The sequence below is a fragment of the Microplitis demolitor genome, chromosome 1 (genome assembly GCF_026212275.2).
Source record: "Microplitis demolitor isolate Queensland-Clemson2020A chromosome 1, iyMicDemo2.1a, whole genome shotgun sequence".
NCBI lineage: Eukaryota > Metazoa > Arthropoda > Insecta > Hymenoptera > Braconidae > Microplitis > Microplitis demolitor.
The window spans coordinates 5,045,239-5,065,969 of NC_068545.1; the positions used below are offsets into that span (position 1 = coordinate 5,045,239).

The 20,731-nt window shown below is 26.8% G+C and overlaps 2 protein-coding genes across 2 annotated transcripts in view; both read left to right on the forward strand.

Annotated features, from left to right (window-relative positions):
• Positions 1-15,195, forward strand: part of LOC103577280 (tenascin-R) — a 63,657-nt gene extending 48,462 nt beyond the window's left edge. Inside the window, exons 2-10 of the mRNA XM_008557858.3 lie at positions 2,254-2,534; positions 2,705-3,237; positions 3,309-3,571; positions 3,664-4,045; positions 8,459-8,590; positions 10,692-10,879; positions 11,931-12,074; positions 12,410-12,534; positions 13,884-15,195. Coding sequence (XP_008556080.1) covers positions 2,254-2,534; positions 2,705-3,237; positions 3,309-3,571; positions 3,664-4,045; positions 8,459-8,590; positions 10,692-10,879; positions 11,931-12,074; positions 12,410-12,534; positions 13,884-13,975 — 2,140 coding nt within the window. The 3' untranslated portion in view covers positions 13,976-15,195. The remainder of the gene's footprint in view (positions 1-2,253; positions 2,535-2,704; positions 3,238-3,308; positions 3,572-3,663; positions 4,046-8,458; positions 8,591-10,691; positions 10,880-11,930; positions 12,075-12,409; positions 12,535-13,883) is intronic.
• Positions 15,196-16,758: 1,563 nt separating this feature from the next.
• Positions 16,759-17,258, forward strand: LOC103577252 (dolichyl-diphosphooligosaccharide--protein glycosyltransferase subunit 4). The gene is made up of 2 exons (XM_008557826.2): positions 16,759-16,869; positions 16,979-17,258. The coding sequence occupies exon 2, from the start codon at positions 16,979-16,981 to the stop codon at positions 17,081-17,083; it is 105 nt and encodes a 34-aa protein (XP_008556048.1). The 5' UTR covers positions 16,759-16,869; the 3' UTR covers positions 17,084-17,258.
• Positions 17,259-20,731: the final 3,473 nt, after the last annotated feature.

Sequence of the window (20,731 nt, forward strand, 5' to 3'; positions counted from 1 at the left end):
ACAACACATCTATTTAGACTAATTTCTAAAACTATTTCAAAGCTAGACAAGTGTCAACTGTTTTTCTTGTTAAATTTTTATTTTTCTAAACTGACAAATGCTTTTGACACATAAACTATATTTTATAATCTCACAACAGGTTTTACTGTACTTTTATCTAATTTTTTTTTCGTTCATTAAAATTACTAATTAAATTTATGAGTAGAATTGTAAAAAAACTTCTATACTTTTATATAAATTTATTCAATTACCGTACGTGACAAGTAGTCTTTTACATAGTGTATAGTAAATAGTAAAAGAGTTACCAATCAACTTTATAAATATTGTTGTGTGAGTTGTAACACGGTATTTTAGCACATATGGAGTTCTTATATCTACGTATTATATGAATGTATTCGACTTCTTTGAGGAAAGGTGACAGGAAATTGATTACTGAAAAAGCAGTATTGGAAAAATCAGCTGTGGTACTTGGCTTTATTTTTAAAAAATAACTTACAACTATTTTGTAAATTAGTTATCATATATATGTATATGTATGATAAGACTATTTAATATTTATTATTGCGGTTATTGTATGAATTATTTATAGAGCAATAAAACATATTAATTTAACATGTGAAAAAGCTGACCGTTATTTATTTATTTTTTTTTTTATTTATTAAAGTATAAGTTAACGTCATGTTTCGATAGTTAAAAGTTACGCTCTACTGACTGTTGAGAATGCAGTACATAGAATAAAAAAAAAGCAATCTATACAGTTCAAGAAAATTTTATCCATAAATGTTTTCGACTTATCCACCTTGGCAATGGATATTATTTTAATGAATCTAAATAAATGAATAACAATATATTTATAAAAAAATATTATTCAACGTGAGAACTTTTTTTTTATTTTTTCTTTATTACGTATACAGAATCTTATGAAATATTTTATTTTCTTTACTGATGTAATGACCTTAATACCACCATTTATTTATTGCACATCTTAAGCTTAATTTTTTAAATCTAAAATTATTTTTGATACATCTATTAATCGAAATGAATGAAAAAAAAATTTATAGATTAATAAATTAACTCATTTTTTTGGGATATTATTATCATTTTAGCTATACACGTACGAATCCGAGCGACACTAGGAGTATTCGTCTTTTCATATTTATTGTCACGGTAGTGTATTTTGAATGACTCAATTATTATGAGCATGTTCATAAATTATTAAAATAAAATAGTAAATTATTCGAGTAATTACTATTTTGTAAGACGACACAAAAAATTGAACATATATTTTAGATAAACAATAACACAAAGTGTGATTTATATTTTTGTACATGCACCCAAATATACACGTACTTAAATGCACATTTATTTACATGCCCCCGAAAACACAGAAACGCACACTTGCGCGCACACATTCACGCACGTCCACATTCAAAAACACACACACACACACACAAATAACCCACTCTCGCGCATGCAGAGGCAAATACACTTACTTTCATGCACTTTTACTCAAATTCATATGCTTATTCATTCTCATGCACCTGTTCGCGCAAAAAAACCACACGCACACACACATGTACACCTTCCTCGTTTTAATAATAAATAAGAACTATCGCTTAGTTTGACTGAGAATCAAAAAAGAATAATTATAATTCCATCATATGAATTAATTAAGTATTATTAACTTAAGGATATTACCTTAAGCGATTGGACTTATCTCAAATTCTCAAAGATTAGCTTAAAATAATCATTACTAATCAAATCCATTTTTAAAATTTATTTTATAAGAGATAAAAATAAAAAAAAGTAAATTACATTGAATATTAATAGAAATTATAGAGTGTTTTTAATAATTTCGTTTGTAATGACAACATTTTTATATTATCTGACACATTATATTTAGCGTTTCACAAATGTCTACCTTACGTTATTATTCTGACAAGTTTGTCATTTTTTGCATTCATTATTATATCCATTGATTAATAATAATAACATACTGCCCAAAATGGAGCGTCCTGAGTTGAGAAAACTGGTTCATATCGGTTAGATTATTACGTGGGCTTGAGCCCGGTGGCAATTCATACGTGTTAGGTAATAGCCAAAATTTCACTTTCATTTGCGATTTAAGCTTATGATGTAAATACACACAGCACCAATATTTTCTGTATATGGTAATGTGTGCTAAAAAATGTATAAATTAACTTAATTTTTAAATTAAACATATTAATATTTATGATATTGAAAATGTTTCAGAGAGCAATACCTCTTCAATGTATTTGAAGTGATAGTATCAACCCTCGAGTCAAAACTACAGCGGATCGAGAACTTGGACAAGGCTGTCGAGCATTTGATGAGACGGGTAGAGGCACTGGATTCACGTGTTAATGACAATATTGACAAGACAGACGCTGTAATTACTAAGCTGCGAACCTTGGATCTAAAGCTCTTCCATGCACAACCCACATTTCCGCCGGAAGTTATGAGCCAAAGTGAAGGAATGTCTGAAAGAGCTGATGGACATCAGGAAGAGTCTGGTAATCATTTTTTTCTTTTTACACTTTAATCTTATTTATATCTTACTAATTAGAATTAAAATTATCAAAATAACAATCTGTCTCTCGTAGCAATTAAAAATTTTTTTTTTATTAATTAAAAAATTTCCACAAATTACAATAATTAAAACAACTATATTTTTACTTTATAGTTCCGGTAATTCGTTTAATACATAATGATAACCCAACACCCGAATATTTAGGAGAAAAGTTATTGTCGTTAGATCAAAAAGTATCAGATATTGATGATAAGTTAGTAAATTTAAAAAATCAATTAGACAGTAATTTTTTACCAAGTGACGACATAAATGCCGAAGCTAGTGAAAAAAAACCAATAAGCATGAATGTTATTGAAATAACAAAAGCAATGAGTAATGAAGTTATGAACCACGTGACTATTGAAATTGAAAATCTGCGACAAGCTACCGGTAACATGGACAGAAAATTACAATTTCATATGAACTTAGTGTCTGATACACTGGGTTCTGTTTATACGATGACCAAAGATATTCACGAGGCGCTTATTGATAAGGGACAACAACATTCGGCAACAGACGTTAATCAAACAACGGCCACTAATGAGCAAAATTACGTTGCTAAGCGAAGTAAGATTGATCGGCTCGTCGAAAAAATGTATCCTGTAATTAATTTTTCAGACAAAATGGATCAAATTTGGACTGTAATTGTAAGTTATTGTAATTAATCAATAGTTTATTTAAAAAAAAAGTTTGATTTATTTTTAATAAAATTTTGAAGGTGGGTACTAAAACAGCGGTAGATAATTTATTACCTAAGTCAGACGAATTATTAATCCAAAACCAACGTCAAGAACGAGCGATAAGTACAATTCATTCTGACTTACGTACAAAAACTAATCAAATAATTGAAAGTCTCGAGGACGTTGAGAATAAATTAAAGAAACAGGAAAATGACATTGCAACATTTGCTCAACGGCCAATTCCAGCAGAGCTTTTACTAGATCCAACAATAGATCGTCTTGTTGAATACGATCCCAACCGGTTCGTACAATTACAAAAAAAAAAGAGCAAATTATTTATTTGTTAAAATAAAAACTAAATTACGAAATAAATTAACTTGTTTTATAAAACAGATACATTGCATTGAATGATGAATTTGCGTCAGAAGCATTACCAGCATCCACAACAACTACACCTTTCCCTACATCATCATCATTACAAGGCTCATCAGCAGCTAACCCACCATCAACAACACCAATAAGTGTTTTAGTTTCAATGTCTTCATCTACGTCAATGTCGACGTCTTCAGGTGGATCGACATCATCGTCACCATCAACCTCATCGTCATCGCCAATATTGTCATCGTCATCGTCATCACCACTAATACCGTCATCATCACAAAGATCAACAACACGCAACCGCGGAGTTATATTCCCAAGTGTTAAGAACAAACCAAGCCCAGCTAATTCAACCTTCACTACTGACAATGTTGTCGTCAACTACAAGGACATCAAGGTGAGTGACAGGACAATACTCTTTATCTACAACATGTTGAATGGATTAACAGGGTGCACATTGCATGTCATCGTTCGTGTAACAATACAACATATGAAGATTTTTTTTATACAATGCCAATAAAGTAATTAATTAACTTGTTTATTTTTAAATAATTCAAAAAATTATTATATTATTAAAAAATATTTTTGTAATTTTCCATTAATTCAAAAATCTATAGACTTTTATATTAAGGAATTATTTCAATGTTGACATAGTAAAAATTCATATAATGCCGTAAGAGTTTTCCCGATTTTACATGGTTGTGTTTACAATGTCGACATAGGAACAATCACTATGGCAAGATTGGAATCATTTTTATGTGAATGAAAGGATTTTTACGATGTAACATATAAATATTTCTTACGTTAAATTTCTTATGCGGACATATGAAAAATATCCATTTTTTTTTGCCGTATCCAAATACATAAATTTTTTATAATTATTCGAAAATTATTATTTTTTCCAATAAATAAAAAATTTTGTTCTCCGAATCGAAATCTAAGGCATACTTTGAACCTAAATTAGCATTGAAAACTTACATTTGACTTTTTTGGAGATAATCATTGTAAAAACGAAATGAAACAACTTACTTACAAAGGCTTGAATTAGACCTACAAAGTCATATACCGTGAAACGAACAAATTCAAAATTTTGTTAATCGACCCTCTCTTAGTCCCAGGCTGCCTGTGGGACAATACACCTTTGGGTCATTAGTCCACTGGACAAATGACCGAATCACTTGCATCAATTCTCCAGTAATCCGTGAATTTTACAATTTTACCTTTTTGTAGTATTTCTTGCAAGTTCTTCCTTTTATTAAATTTGGTTACGTTCATTTTACGATTTATGTCTGTGTAGGTCTAATTCATGCCTCCATAAGTCTAAGTAGGTTCAATTCAAGCCTTTGTAAGTCTAAGTAGATTCAATTCAAGCCTTTGTAAGTCTAAGTATGTCTATTTCAAGTTTTTACTAATATCACATCCTAAAAAGTCTAATCTAGGTTTTCGATGCTCATTTAGGTTCAAAATATGCCTTAAATTTTGACTCAAGCAGTAGCTATAAAAGACTAATAGACTTCTGCGGTAGAAATTCTTTAGTTAGATTTATTGTATGACAATTTTATGAAATCTGTTGACCTTTGAATCATTATTATTATTACTTTATTAAATATCATTTTTAAACTACAACAATTTAAATCTATATCTTTATTGACTTTAATACTTTACTAGTGTTGAAATGCTTGCTCAAGACTTTTTCAACTAAATTCTGCAGTTAATTTTTTTTTCCAATCGATAATTAAAATATCGTTATCTTTTCATCGAAATATTATCTGATGTCGAATCAGCGGTTTCCGTTCCTCGACTAAATAACAAGAGAAAACATATATTTAACATGAAAGAGCAAATGTCGGCATCTTTAAAACTCATTACTTAGTCTCGCTTTTGTCTCTTTCAAGACAAGCCTTTTTGATCATATATTTTTTTATCCATATACACATCACGAGTATACGTCCAAATACATTATTAAATCATGTGAGCAATAACCGCTACCCACAACTTATATCACGCGGAAGAAGTCTCATCATTACCATCATTTTAGTCTTCTTTTTGGTCTTATTATTCTTACTCTGCATTCGATGGTCCCTTTTATTTATTGTACGTATATAGGCCACCTTTTTTTACTGCGCCAGTGTATATTCACGCTGTGAATAATTGCATGATGTATGCAACTCTTAACATACATACAATACAATGTATACAGTGCACATATACATAATAAAATACTTGTATATTATTTCCGAGACGCGCATCATCTGTCGAAATCTCAGCTCTTTAAAATCACCGTACACTCATAAATCAAAAAACCAAAGTGAAATTAAATTTTATATTATTAAAAATATAAGTCTATATAAAAAATATAAAAATCATTATATTTGGGTGGTCTACATACTCTACATAAAACCAAACAAATTTAATTCATATAAATTTATATTTTTTCCTTCTTATATTTCGCCTTTATAAAATCATAAAACTCAATTTTTCATAATTAATTATTTATATTCAAATTTTATCATCAATCATTTCATTAATTTTTCCATTTATCATTATTATTATCGAATAATGATAATAATAATAAAAATAATAATTTTTTTTACAAATTAAATCGTCACCATAAATCATAAGTTATGTACATGAATAAAAAAATTAATATCTTTATTTACTTATTTTTTTTTTTTAAATTAATTAACTAGTTACAAATTCAATTTACAAATAAAATTAATACTTTACACTAATGCTATTTTAGATCCATTAAATTTATTTTTAAAAAATATATAAATATATTCATCATTTTGATTGCATTTAGTGAAAGTCATTATATTGATGTAGAATCAAAAAGAGAGTTTAAAAGTTTATGATTAATAAATGTTACTTCTTAATTCTTACTGATGATGATGATGATGATGTTCGTTATGATCATCATAATAGTCGTGATTATAATAAATAATCACAGGCCAGTTAAATTATTAAGACGACCTGCAGTAATATTTATCTTTAGAAAATGTACAAGTGTAAGTTTAAAATATTTCCTCTTTCACAATGCACTTAGTACACTATTATATTTATTTATCGTTACATTCATTGCAATGTCAGTTACTTTCCTTAAAATTTTTTTATTTGTCTATTTATTATTTAAAAAAAAAAAAAAAAAAAAAAAAAAAACTATTGTAAGTATATTATAAAAATACACTTTCTTGTAAAGCAATTCTAGGACACCTAAAATACCCTTCTCTTTACTTTCTTTCCATTAATAAAATTTATTTTTTAGTATCGTTCTTTTTTGTATGTTATAAAGTGATCAGTACGGCCAGAATTTTTGCTTTAATTTAAAAATAACAATTAATGGTGTCAAATTTTTGATATTACGGCAAAAATATCGGTCGTATAAAAAATTGTTTTCGGCAAAAGTTGTAGGAAATTCAATTTTTAAAAAAAAATGTCTCTTATAATTTTGTCTCAGGACTAATTAAAAAAACCGTTATTTCGAAATTAAGATTTTCATAATTATCAAAGATTTAAATCTTTCATTCTGAATCTTAATTTTGGAATTACGGTGAAAATATTGGTCGTATAAAAAAATCTAAAGAGACATTTTTTTTAGAAAATCAAATTTTCTACAACTTTTGTTTGAAAATTTTTCTGATAAGACCAATATTTTCGCCGTAATATCAAACATTTTAACCATTAACTTTGAAATCAAGGCAAGAATCTTGTCCCTAGTGATCAGTAAATAATATATCACTCTAAATAGTACTCTCTAAAAACGGATTAGTGAAAATCACGTGACAATCACTATTTGGTAGTGAATAGTTACTTATTGCTAGAGAAAAGTATATATACCACTATTTGAATTAGTGACATCCTTTTCACTAATTAACATTGAATAATCACTTTTGACACTATTTCAAATTTTTCGAGAATAATTCTTTAATTTATAAATTAAAACGTAAATAATTATAGGATAAATATTAAAATTTATTCTCTATGCAGAAAAAGTTAATATTTGAATTTCAAAAATCGTAACATAAACATTAAAAATTGTTTGGAATATTAAAATTCTCAATATTGACACCCAGATTCCGGGTTATAATTTCAAACACTAATTTTCAAAGTTTCTTTTTTTACGTGAACTGTATCAGGAAGTGATAAAATCACTGTGAGAGAATAACCGAAGCATCTTTTATTTGAAGAATTAGAAATTTTACCCGGGGGTTAAAATTATGTTGCCGACAGAATATATTGGCAGGCGTTATTTATATATTTAAAAAATTTTTTTTTATTGACAAGCAAATGACCGTAAACACCTGCGGGACAAGAATCTCTTTTACTCTTTATTATTATTTATGATATTCACTGGACATTTAATATCTCTTTATCAATATATACATATATAAAAGTATATAACATTGTATAATATTGTACATGCATTTAATTAAATTAATTATAAGGAAGATGATGAAGAAGAAAAAGTATTTAAAATTTTTCACACAACTGTCGATTTTATAAATTGATATTATAATTTTTATTTAAAGTTTATTTTCTCTTTTATATTTTATTATTACTTAATAATTTTTCATTATATTAATTTAATTTTTTTTGCGGCATTAATTATTAACAACATATTTTTAATATAATTTTAATTATTGCGGTGATATTAAATTAAGTTATTAAATTAATTTAAGTGGTTGTAAAAATTAATACATAATATTGAAAATTAATATTCAAAGATGTTTTATGTTTGAATTTAATTTATTACTTACAATAATTATTTTTAAAAGGATATTTTAATTAATAATATAATTGATTTTTATAGGGATACTCGTGCGTTGATTTACTAAATGCTGGGATGAGAGAAAGTGGTGTTTACTATTTACAAATACGTGGTACAACATATTGGTTCTTAAAAGTCTACTGTGAACAAGAAATTGCTGATGGGGGTTGGACTGTAAGTTATTTTCAATTTACTATTAACAATATTAATTATTTATATTTTTATTAATATTTTACCACAAAATTTATGAATTTCATCTCATAGATAATTAATCTTTGTAGGATTTATTAAATAATCTACACCTGTCAGCTAGGTATTACAGAATCATTCAATAAAAATAATCTTATATCATCAATTTAGTTATTTTTATTTAATTAAAAGAATCAATTAATAAAATGTCAACATGAAAAATTAATATGAGAAAAAATGAATTTATTTTGAAATTTAATTTGTTGCAAAATTACATACTTTAGAACTAAATGATTCAAACAAAAACTGGCGGAAATTCTATTTGCTTTAAATATATACCGGCGAAATAGCATACATACGGTAATACTAAAGATTTAAGTCGGATATATATGATTTTGCCGGGTAGTATATTTTTCGTGCGGGTTATTAACGTATCTGATAGTTTTACAGTTATCGAGTAAATACAGAAGAGATCAGATCATTAAAGAGTAATATGTCAAGATTTTTTTTCTGCAGATTGCGATCACGCTAAAATAATTAAAGATGCGTAAAAATGTAATAGAACCCTTTTTGTAAAAAAATTAATTTGCCACTAGCGGAACTGAATCACGGTAAATTATTGTGTTACCGTAAAATATCGTAATTTATGGAATTCAGAAGGATTACCGTAAAAATAAGGTATTTTACCGGAAAATACGGCATTTTATGGTAATTTTCGGTATTTTATGACAAAATACCGCATCTTACGGTAAGATTGCGGCAATTTGCAGTAATACTGCGATATTTTGCGGTAACATTTTACCGTGAAATGCTGTACTTTGCGGTAAAATACCGTCTTTTATGGTAATCCTTCTAAATACCGTAAATTTCGGTAAATTACTACATTATGTCTAAATTACCGTATTTTACCGCAAATTACCGTAAACTGTGACAAACGCAGTAAATTATGGTATTTTGCAGTAAAATGCGATAATTTACCGTGACTCGAATCCGCTAGGATGCTTTTGAGTTGTTCATATGTATTTTTGCCATATCTAAATTAGTTAAGCTCGAATTTTGATTTTTTTACAACAGTGAAAATAAAATCTTTCGAAGCTTATCAAAAAAATAATTATACTTCCAAAAAAATTAAATCGACCCTCAGCAGTATAAGCGAGGGGGCTCTTGATTATTCATATCAATTTAAATAGATAATTTTTTCTCAATCAAGCTGAAATTCAGTACTAATTGGCATATTTTCAACGGAAATTTAAAATGTCTTCGATCTACTCAATTCACAAAGTAATTTAATCCGAATATTAACATACTTTTTATTTAATAAAATTTATTGAGATTAATTTTTCTTTAAATGCATCATTTATAAAAAATGTGTACGTTATTATTAAATCATACAATAAATTACTTTACGGTTTAATAATTATCAAGCCCAGGGTTGTCAAGTAATAAATCGATACTGTCTTACAGAAAAAAAAGTTATCTTTTCATTAATGAAAACAAAACGCATCAATGATAATAGATTAAACAAATTTTTTTTTTTTTAATTATAAGGATAATCAGCAATGTGATTATTTGTTACTAATTGAGGTCATTAACTTAATGACAGCAATCGTAATAACACTTGAAGTGGGTGTGATATATAAGTCTTTGACTTCATAAATCCCGTTGTGATAATTTATTAAAAAATATAAAAAATATATCAGTAAATCACGCCTCTGCCAATTCTCATAGTTTGCTATGAATAATTTAAAAATAGCGGCAATAATAATACAGGTTTATAACTTCACTATATGAGATGTATGTATATTAAAATAATATAACGTCATTGTGCCAGTTATTGAAGACTAAAACAATATTTATAATAGTAATAGGATCGTAGTGAAAGGGTTTTTGCATTTATAGAATGTTAAAACTTCTAGACTGACTCTATAGCAATGACTAATTCGAAGGTTATTGGTTTGTAATAATGCGAACAAGAAAACGGGGTTGCGGTGATCAAGTTGACGAGTCAGCTGGTGGTTCATTATGTGTTACAATTGGTAATACGAGGAAACCAGTAATTAAATAATTTACTTTTCTTTATTAACAGGTAATACAACGACGCGATGACTTTGGTGATCCACGAGAGAATTTTAATCGTGACTGGGCAGATTATAAAAATGGATTTGGTGATCCTGCACGCGAATTCTGGCTTGGTAATGAGAATATTTATATGCTGACGAATAATGAGGATTATTCATTGAGAGTTGAACTTGAAGATTTTGAAGGCAATAAAAGGTTAATACTTTCTTCATAATTTATTATTTATATAATGATGTTTCGTAATTAATTATCGCATTATAAATCATTTTTATATTTTTAAATTAATTATTATTATTTGCTCAATAAAAATAAACAAAAATATTTATTTTTAATAAATAAACGATATATTATCGATAAAATTAGATTATAATCTATTGCATAAATAACTTGTAAATATAAATAAAGTAAACGGTATAGATTGGATTTTTTGATAAACGACTAATGAGCATGCAAGTGCACGATGGACACGCGAAAACGAAAGTTTTGACTTTTAGTCGACAGTATCGATGTATATATATGTTTGTTTGTATGTATGTTATATTTCGCGTATAATATAAAAGGAATATAATATAAAAATCTATATGCATCACGGTGGTCGGTTTAAAGAGTTTGAATTGGATCTGAAAAGTTTAAGAAGAAGGTGGATCGACAGATCGATTCGTTCTGCATGAAAATAACGCCACGAGGAACGAAAGTCACCTTTGATTATTATACTTTACTTTTTACTTTCCCCTCTTTAGGGTGGACGACGTACGGTAGACAAACTCAAACTCACTTGACAAGATCGATTGGCAGGTCTTGTCTTCGTTTATTCGATTATTTCGTCTGTATATATATACATATGTTTACACAATATATTTACACACTTATAAACCTGCGTGCCAATTACGCGGCTTCTGTCTTTCAACTACAGCGAAAGCATAATTAAATATGCCGATATAATGTATATGTATATATACTTTAAATAGACATTTGTCAATTTGTTACTGTATTTTATAGATAAAATGTTGGCTTGTGTATATAATTTTTTTCATCACTTCTAATTGACATCTTATTCAATAAACTCATGCTAAAAAATTTAAGTAGTCATGATTTTTTATTTAACATGAATAATAATTATGTTTCAACTATTTCTTAATTTAGCTATTAAGCAACATAATTTAATTCGCTTAAAATATTTAGCTAAGAATAGACCGGGAATTTATTTTTAGTTTATTTTTAAAATAATTTATTTATTTTTTTATAGATATGCCCAATATTCACACTTTAAAATTTATTCAGAAAGTGAATATTATAAATTAGAGATTGATGGATATGAAGGTAATGCAGGTGACTCATTAAATGATCCATGGTACGGTTCTAACAATAGTCCTTTCTCTACTTACAATCGGTGAGTAAAAAAATGAGAATTATCATAATAATAAGAAAAAATATATATATTTATATGTGTATATATTTATAATAAATAATAAGTCTATTCTTCTGTCATAATTTGTGAGAGAGTAAAAAGAAAACTGTATAATTTTTTGTAGTAATGTTAGTATTAGAAAAAAAACAGTTGAATACTCTTACAATTAAAAGATCAATGATAATCAATTTTAATGACAAACTAGTAAACAATAAAACAAAAGTTGATAATGATGTAATTCTATTTTGATTATCTTGTATTAATAAAGAAATTCATTTATAAATACTGAAGTTAATTTAATATTTATGACATTACAGAGATAATGATAGATCATCTTTGAATTGTGCTTCAATGCTGAAAGGTGGATGGTGGTGGAAATCATGTGGTAGAGGATTAAATGGTCTTTACTTAAATGATCCACAAGATCTTACAGCACGACAAGGTAATAAAATATTTATTTAATAAAATTATACTTATTATTGTTGTATGTAAAGGATAAAATTTTCATTGAAAAAAATATCCTGAAAATACTCAGAAAAAATGTATGTGCGTAAATAGTTAAATGATCTATTCAAATACTTATGGAATAGTTGCCAGAGAAACTTTTCTTATTAATATATAAATAATTTCTTTAGGACAGATAAATATTTGTCACACGACAAAATATGTATGGTAATTATACCTAAAGTGAGTTAATAATTTCTACTGTATGTAAAAATGTAATCACAACTAAAAAAATACAGGAATGTTTATTTAACAAAATTAAGAATAGAGCTGATGTAGCCCAAAATCATTTCTATCTTGTACATTACTTAACGTAACGGAGGGAAATGTCAAGTAAATATGCCTATGTTGCATAGTAATAATTACATTACTTTATAGTGTGTCACGCCACTTTTATGTGGCTGCCTATAAAATCTATAGAGTAATGCAATTATTATTACGGTAAAATACGGCATTTTACTGCCAAATAGGGCAATTTACGGTAATTTAAGTAAAACACCGAATTTCACAGTAAAATTGTGGCGATCCCCGTAAATTTACGGCAATACTGTAAAATTTTACGGTCAAAGGGCGGTATTTTACCACACACTTGCGGTAACATTGCAGCATTTGAGTGTAAAATTCCATGGTTTGCAGTAAAATACCGTATTTGATGGTAATTTAAGGTGATTCTTCTGAATACCACAAATTGCCGTATTCTACCGCAAATTACCGTACAATGCGGCAAATTTGCAGTAAATTACAGTATTTTGAGGTAAAATATGCGAACTTACTGTAATTCAGAATCGCTAAGATAGGCATATTTACTTGACATTTTTCTCCGTATACTAGATCTAAAGCATTTAAATTTTAGCCGTAGTATTATACAGCATGAAAATGATTCTCTGGCTTCATGGACTCTATTCCTCACTTCGTCAAATCAACTCACTTATAATGAATCAATGAAAAGTACTCCAATCAGTGAATATTCACTGATTAGAGGATAAATAGTCCGAAGTATATCACTGATTAAATCAGTGATATACTTGATTGATTCGCAGTGAATATTCACTGATTTGTCGGCACTTTTTACTGATTTATTTTAAGAGAGAACGTTCTGGTATTTTTTTTTACTGGTGATAACATTGCCACTGACGGTAAATTTTATTTACTGAGTTTGGTCGTTACTATACATTTTTCTTCATGTAGAAGAATTATTTTTTCCAAAAACATATTTTTTTAAATGAAATACCAGTTTTTTAATATTTTATAAAGTATTCTATAAGGTCGAAATTTTTATTGTTAAAGGTATTGTGTGGTTCCGTTGGAGAGGATGGGATTACACCTTAAAGAAGGCCACGATGATGATAAAACCCAAGGGCCCAATGTCTATGAGTTAAAATTAAATTCTACTCAAAAACACGTGTTACTTATCACCTACAGACTTGGCGACACTATTTAAAATTTATTTATATTTATAAATAACAACATGCCAATTTAATTTTCGTTAAATATTTTATATATTTATGATAATTAAAAAAAAGTATAAAAAGTGTTATTCATACTCGATAATGAATGAAAAATTAAAACTTAAATTTGAATGCTGAAAAAAAATATATAATTAATAATGAATGCTAAGTATTTTTTTCGCCTTGTTTGAGTGGTTTCGCCATATCATTATTTGTCCATATGATTATGAAAGTACACACAGTATTCTTTTGTCACTATTTTATAAAATAAGTGATTTGCTCTTTTATCATTTAGATTAATTCGCCTCGTCGTTTTTAAGTGATCTAAAAAGAGTTAAATGAAATAAAAGATATAATTAATGAGTATGTATTAAATTCAATTAATTAATTGAGACACTTAGTAATCAGTATAAAAGTATTGTAAGAGAATTATCATTATGATTAACTTTTAATTTGTATGGATGTGAAAAAAAGTATATTGAACAAAAAAAATTATTTAAATTATAAAAATTAATAAATAAAAAATAAAATTTATCAAATTCTTTTTTTGCAAAAAATATTTGGCTGCAATTTATTATCTAGTAGTAATTTGTTTTTATGTAAATCAATTAGCGATTAATAAATCGATGAGGCTATCGGGACAATGCTGCAATGTCCATCTAACTTGAAATAATATTTTTCAAAGGGTGCTTTATTGCTTTATAAAATGAAAGTAATTTTTAAGAAACCACCGATTTATTGTTAAAACAAATATTGAAAATAATACAAAAAATGGCACTCTTTGGATGAATGAATGTATATTCAAGTTTTTGTTTTTTTTTTATTTGTAAAAATAATCGTACAATAAATTTGTTAATGAATAAAATAAATAGTTGTACTGAAAGATTCAAAAAAATATAAAATCGGGTTTAAAATTTAAACGCGTGCATCGAGACGAAAAGAAATGTAAATTATTATTGTTTTGATGAATGAATCACATAATTATTTTTAAATTAATTACTTTATGTATAAAGTTGATGGAATTGCTGAAAAACATTATGATGTAAGAAAGTAGATGGTTAAAAAAAATAAAATGAAAATTGTTGGATATAAATTAATATATATTTTTGAATTATTGTTAATAATGTTTTAATTAATTATTGTAAATAAAAAACGCACGCATGAAATGTTTTATAAGTTGTAAAAAGCTTTTGAAATAAACTTATCTCTTTTGTAAATTTAACACATTTTATTGCAATTTTTTTTTTTCTGGGAGAATGAAACTTTTAAGAAATCAACGTGGAATACTTATGGAGCTGCATTCAGCAATATAGTTTGACAAAAATTTTTTACTATACCCTGATAGCCACCTTATCCACAAATTAATTTCAAACTACTGCTGTATTTTGAAGCCAACTTAAAGGAAAGTGTTGGAGAGCAAGCTGTTACCTTTAAGTTGACAGCAAATTCTGTAATTTGAATTTACTTGACTACAAGTATTACTGTCAGACAATAACGTTAAGTTGATTAAAAGTTTCACTTCAAATTGACGGCAAGTTTTTCTGTCAAATAACATTCAGATGACGGCAGTAGATTTGCATCAACTTGCACGCAAATATCCAGCTAAGGCTTGCCAGGAACTTGTCGTTAAGTTAGTCGTAAATGTTTCACTGCAGAACTTGCTGAGCAATCATCTTTAAAGTGTGACTATCAGGGTTGAAACGATTTGAAAAAAAAAATTTCAAATACTTTTTAATGCTTTTGAATACTTTGAATACTTTTGAATCGACCTTCTTATGGGAATTTAACGTCGCAAATCGTTTCTTTTAATCAGGGTCATGCTCTACTCCTCAGAAATTTGCTGTTCCATGTTTATGGTCAGTTTTACATTTAAGTTTACGTCAGATTTTGCTGATCTGAGTTTTGACTACAATATGACTACAAGACAAACTACTGATTGTCAATCTATGTAAGCTGAGGACAAGTTAACAAAAAGACTTGATCTGCAGAAACTTGCCTGAAAAGTGTAGTCATATTTGTACTCAAAACTGCGTTGAACTTAACTGTAAAAGTTGCTGAACAATTTCTGACAGTATAATGACCTTGAAGTTGACAGAAAAATTTTCGGATTATTTTTTTTAACAAATCAATTACAAAAAAAGAACAACTAAAAATATGCATCTGTAGAAAATTTAAAAAACTGATGGTCTAATTTTTGAGATATTTTTTTTTTTCATAATTTATCATTTTTAAAAAAATCTAAAAATTATTGGACATCGGAAGCCCTGGTTCCATAAAATAACCCGATGCTTAAAACGTGTTTTACTAATATTTGGACTTTTTTTTTTGTTTTATAAAACGTCTCTCGTTTAAGGGTGGGCAATACTGACCGAATTTTCTAATTTTACTATTCTAATTACGCATTGAATAATAATGACACTGGAATAATGAGAAAGTTTATCTCACAGATTTTTTCGGAAGCTATTAAAATTGCTGTAATAACAATTGATTAATAAATTAAAAGAAAATTCAAATTCAAAATCAATGAGAAGAGACCAGATACTCTATCTTTGGAGACTTGAAAATTCTTATTCTTTTTTCGCTCGAAACACGAGCGCTAGTAGTTGCTTCCAACCGATAATACAGCAAATGATTCTATCATCAGAGTTTTTATATTTCCCAAGAAAAAATAAAGAATATCTGGTAACAACAACTTCTATGGAAACATATTATTATTATTTATTTTAACATTATCTTGTTGTGCAGCGTGTCACAAAAAACCGACGTGTCAATCGTTGAAATTTGACTTGTATTGATCAAAACTCAACAAAAAAACAAAGTTCAAGGTAAAAATTTTTTAAATACTCAAGTATTTATATAAACAATAATTTCATTTATAAAACATTATTCATGAGCGTAAATAAAATAACTACAAATACTCAATGTTTATTACAGATGATCACAGACGTCCAATTAGCTATTTTTTCCAACATACTCGGTGTTACACTATTTTTCCTTGTTTTTCTATACCACTATATCAAAGCTAATTACTCAAAATAATTTAAAATAAATATAAAACAAGGAAATGATTTCATTGTGGCAATTATTGTACATCAATTAAAAATCAACTTGGATTCATCATAATGTTAATTTATAATCATAAAATGAGATTTAAAGACATGTAAAGTAATTAATTCATTTTCATTTATTTTATTAATAAAATAATCAAATTTTACTAACTGTCATATTTATTTTTTACCTTTCTAAGTTAAATTTTATGACCCTGAAATTAGCAGACAAATATTTTTTAACTTTAGCTACGAATATCTCGATAATGAAAGTCAATACAAAAATTTTTAAGCGCGCAAATTGTTCGTATTTGAAAGCTGTATCTGAGACTAGTACCAGATTTGGTTTTACATAAACCACTGGTTTATTATAAATGAAATTAAATTATAGCTAGTTCTCCTAGCTCTGTATCACTTTGAATTAACTAGAAAATTCATAATTTTACTTATTACGTATACATCCTTATTAAAAGAAAGGATTCAAAACGATTCGAAAAAACAAATTTTTAATATTTTTTAATGCTTTTGAATACTTTTAAATTGCTCTTCTTATGGGCATTTAACATAGCAAATCATTTCTTTTAACCAGTATCTCGCCCAAATTGTTTTTTTTTTTTTCGAAATTTCAATTTTACTTTCAGCATGTGATAATTAGTCGATAAATATAATCGACGAAAAAAAAACCTCTCGTTTGTTTTTTTCAAATCGAGAAGAGCTTTACTATATATACAATTTAGAAGAGCATATGAAGTTGAATATTTATCAATATCAAATGAATTAATACTCCTCTTTTTAGTTAATCTGCAATCCAAGTGAGTTTGTTTTTATTTTATTTATTTTCATCTGTAATAAAAAATATCATTTAAATATTAAATTTATTTCAATCTACATTAAGTTCATAATTAATAGGTAAATTCATAAAATGATTTCTTCTATTTCTATTTCCGCACATATATATCATTATACAAATCATTTTTTTTCAATAAGTGCATTTTAAAATAATAAATAATCATAGTCTTATCTGATCAAGTAAAAGTAAACCTGATTAAGCATAACGATTTGTGACGATTAAAACTGTTTTAATCGTTTTAAATCGTCAATTGATGATTAAAAACGATTAAATTTTTCGAGTGAAGATTAAAGACGATTCATGACGATTTGAAATTTGAATCGTCATTAATCATTTTACATCGTAAAATAATAAATCGTCTTTTGATGATTTGGGAGGATTAAATCTGAAAATCCATGATGATTATGACGATTAAAGATAATTAATGATGATTTAATTTTTAATCGTCACAAATCGTTTTATTTAATCAGGGAAATAGCATATATTAAAAACATTAACATTCTTTTTATTCGAAAAACATGTAAAATAAAATTAAATGTATAGAACATGCAATAAGTGGTCACATTACAGTTGTCTCGATTATTTAAATAAAAACTTCAAAAAAATGCCTAGTGATTTATTCATGTATGACTGTAATTTGTGATAAGTGGGTAAAAATGAAAAAATCAATTTTAATACTATTTATTTTTTATTTATTTATTTTTTTTTTTTTATGAATATGCAGAAATAGGAATAGAAATAATTATTTTATGAAATTACCTGTTAATTATAAACTTAATGTAGATTGAAATAAATTTAATATTTAAATAAGGATATTTTTTATTACAGTTGAAAAAAAATAAAATAAAAGCATTTAAAAGTATTTATATTTATTGAATAATCGATATAACTAAATTTAATAATAGATTTAACTTTTTATTTTCAAGATCATAAAGTAAATTAATCAGTGAATCTTAATAATGAATAATTTAAAAATTATAAAACTTTTTAATATGATACTGGTACCATTAAACGCAACATCGTTTTTTAAACGTTTTAGGCTACTTATCGTAGTTAACTCATACACGTTTCACTGTTTATTCATAATACCTGCATAGAAACTTCAAGTTTCAGTGTCTTTACTTTTAGCCAGTCAAAATAGACTAATATCAGGCCAATGTCGCAGACAATGATAAGCAGATGAGTTATTGCCAATACTACGAATAAACCAGAAAAAAAACATGCTTTTACCCATTGTAAGTCAAATTTAGTGTTTATTTTATGAAGATGCCATAGAAGTAGATTTTTTTGGAGCATCATCGGACAGTTGAAAAAAAAAGCTTGAATGGCAATTTTAAACTAAGAAGTCCGGACATGGTCGTTGTTTTTGTTATATTTATATTGATGATTAATTATTTACACTTTATATTACTTTTGTTATTATTCCTATGTATAATTATTGAGAGGCGTTTATAAATAAATAAGTGTTAATGTCACCCCAGACAGCATTCAAGCCGGAATGACTGCTTTATGACGTCTTTTTGAAGGAGTCCTCAAGAAGTCTTATGATGACTTCTTAAAGATGTCATTTTTAAGAACTCTTAATAAAAAGTTCTTGAAGACTCCATAAATAAGACCTCAGTTTTTTAATGTCTAAATGTATTCTTTTGAAACTTCTTTATGAAGTCAAAACTAAGAGCTCCTTAAAGACGTCATGGTAAATTCATAATGAAGTCTTATTTACGAAGTCAGAAAAAAAAAAAACTCTTTAGGAAGTCTTTTTAAAGACGTCTTACTGAGATCGCTAGGTGGCTCATTCGACATCTTGAGAACTTCTTAAAGACTTCTTTAAGATGTTGATGAGACGTCCAAATCATAAATAGGAACTCATTCAGAACTCATTAAGACGTCATTTTGCTATCTAAAAAGACACATTCTTATACGCCCTTCTGGATTGAGGAAGTTTCCTAGAGCAATAAGGATGTATATTTTTTTTTTTTATGGCAAATGGTTTGGGAGACTTATTTTGAAGCTTAAAGTTGAAAAAAAAAATTTTTAAGCCGAAAATATAATTTAAATCATGCTTTAGATTTTCAAAATTTTTTTTTTAATTAGGACCTTTGATAAGTCCACCAAATAATTGGCATTGAAAAAAAAAATCATACATCCTTGAGGCTTTAAGAAGCTTCCTAAAGCCAAAAAAGCGAATACAAAAGCAAGTCCTTTTAAAAATAGTAACTCGACTAACTCTATGAAAACTAAAATAAGAAAGAGTGATAGTTATTAAAAATGAATTTATAACCGAACTATAGGTTTAAAAAAATAATTTTTTAAGCAAAAACTGTAGAAAATTTAATTTGCTACAACAAAAATTTATGAGTCTATTACACGCGAATAAATGAATTATAAAAATTAATAATTAAAAATTTTGAATGTGTTCACAATTTAATATCATTTCAAACAGTAATTTCGTGGTTTTATTGAATATATTATAATAATCTTAATTTAAATATTTAAATTTGAAGTTTATATGTAAATAAATCATGTTACAAGTAATATAAATTACTGTTTGCTAGATAAAAAAATGAAATTATTATAATTTAATGTTTTCGCTTCAACATTCGATGTTTGGAACATTTAAGTTTATAGTAAAAAATAAAAAAAACATTCAGTATGATAAATAAAATTTTCAATGTCGAACAATTGATTTTATGTACAATGGTATATAATTATTACTTTCTTCAAATCGTCAAAAAGTATATTTTAAGCGCATCAGTTTTTACAGTTTGAAACAATAAAATTTAACTTGTG

What these genes read in the sequence shown, in the direction of transcription:
- LOC103577252 (XM_008557826.2), top strand. Translation starts at nt 16,979, where the DNA reads ATGATCACAGACGTCCAATTAGCTATTTTTTCCAACATACTCGGTGTT.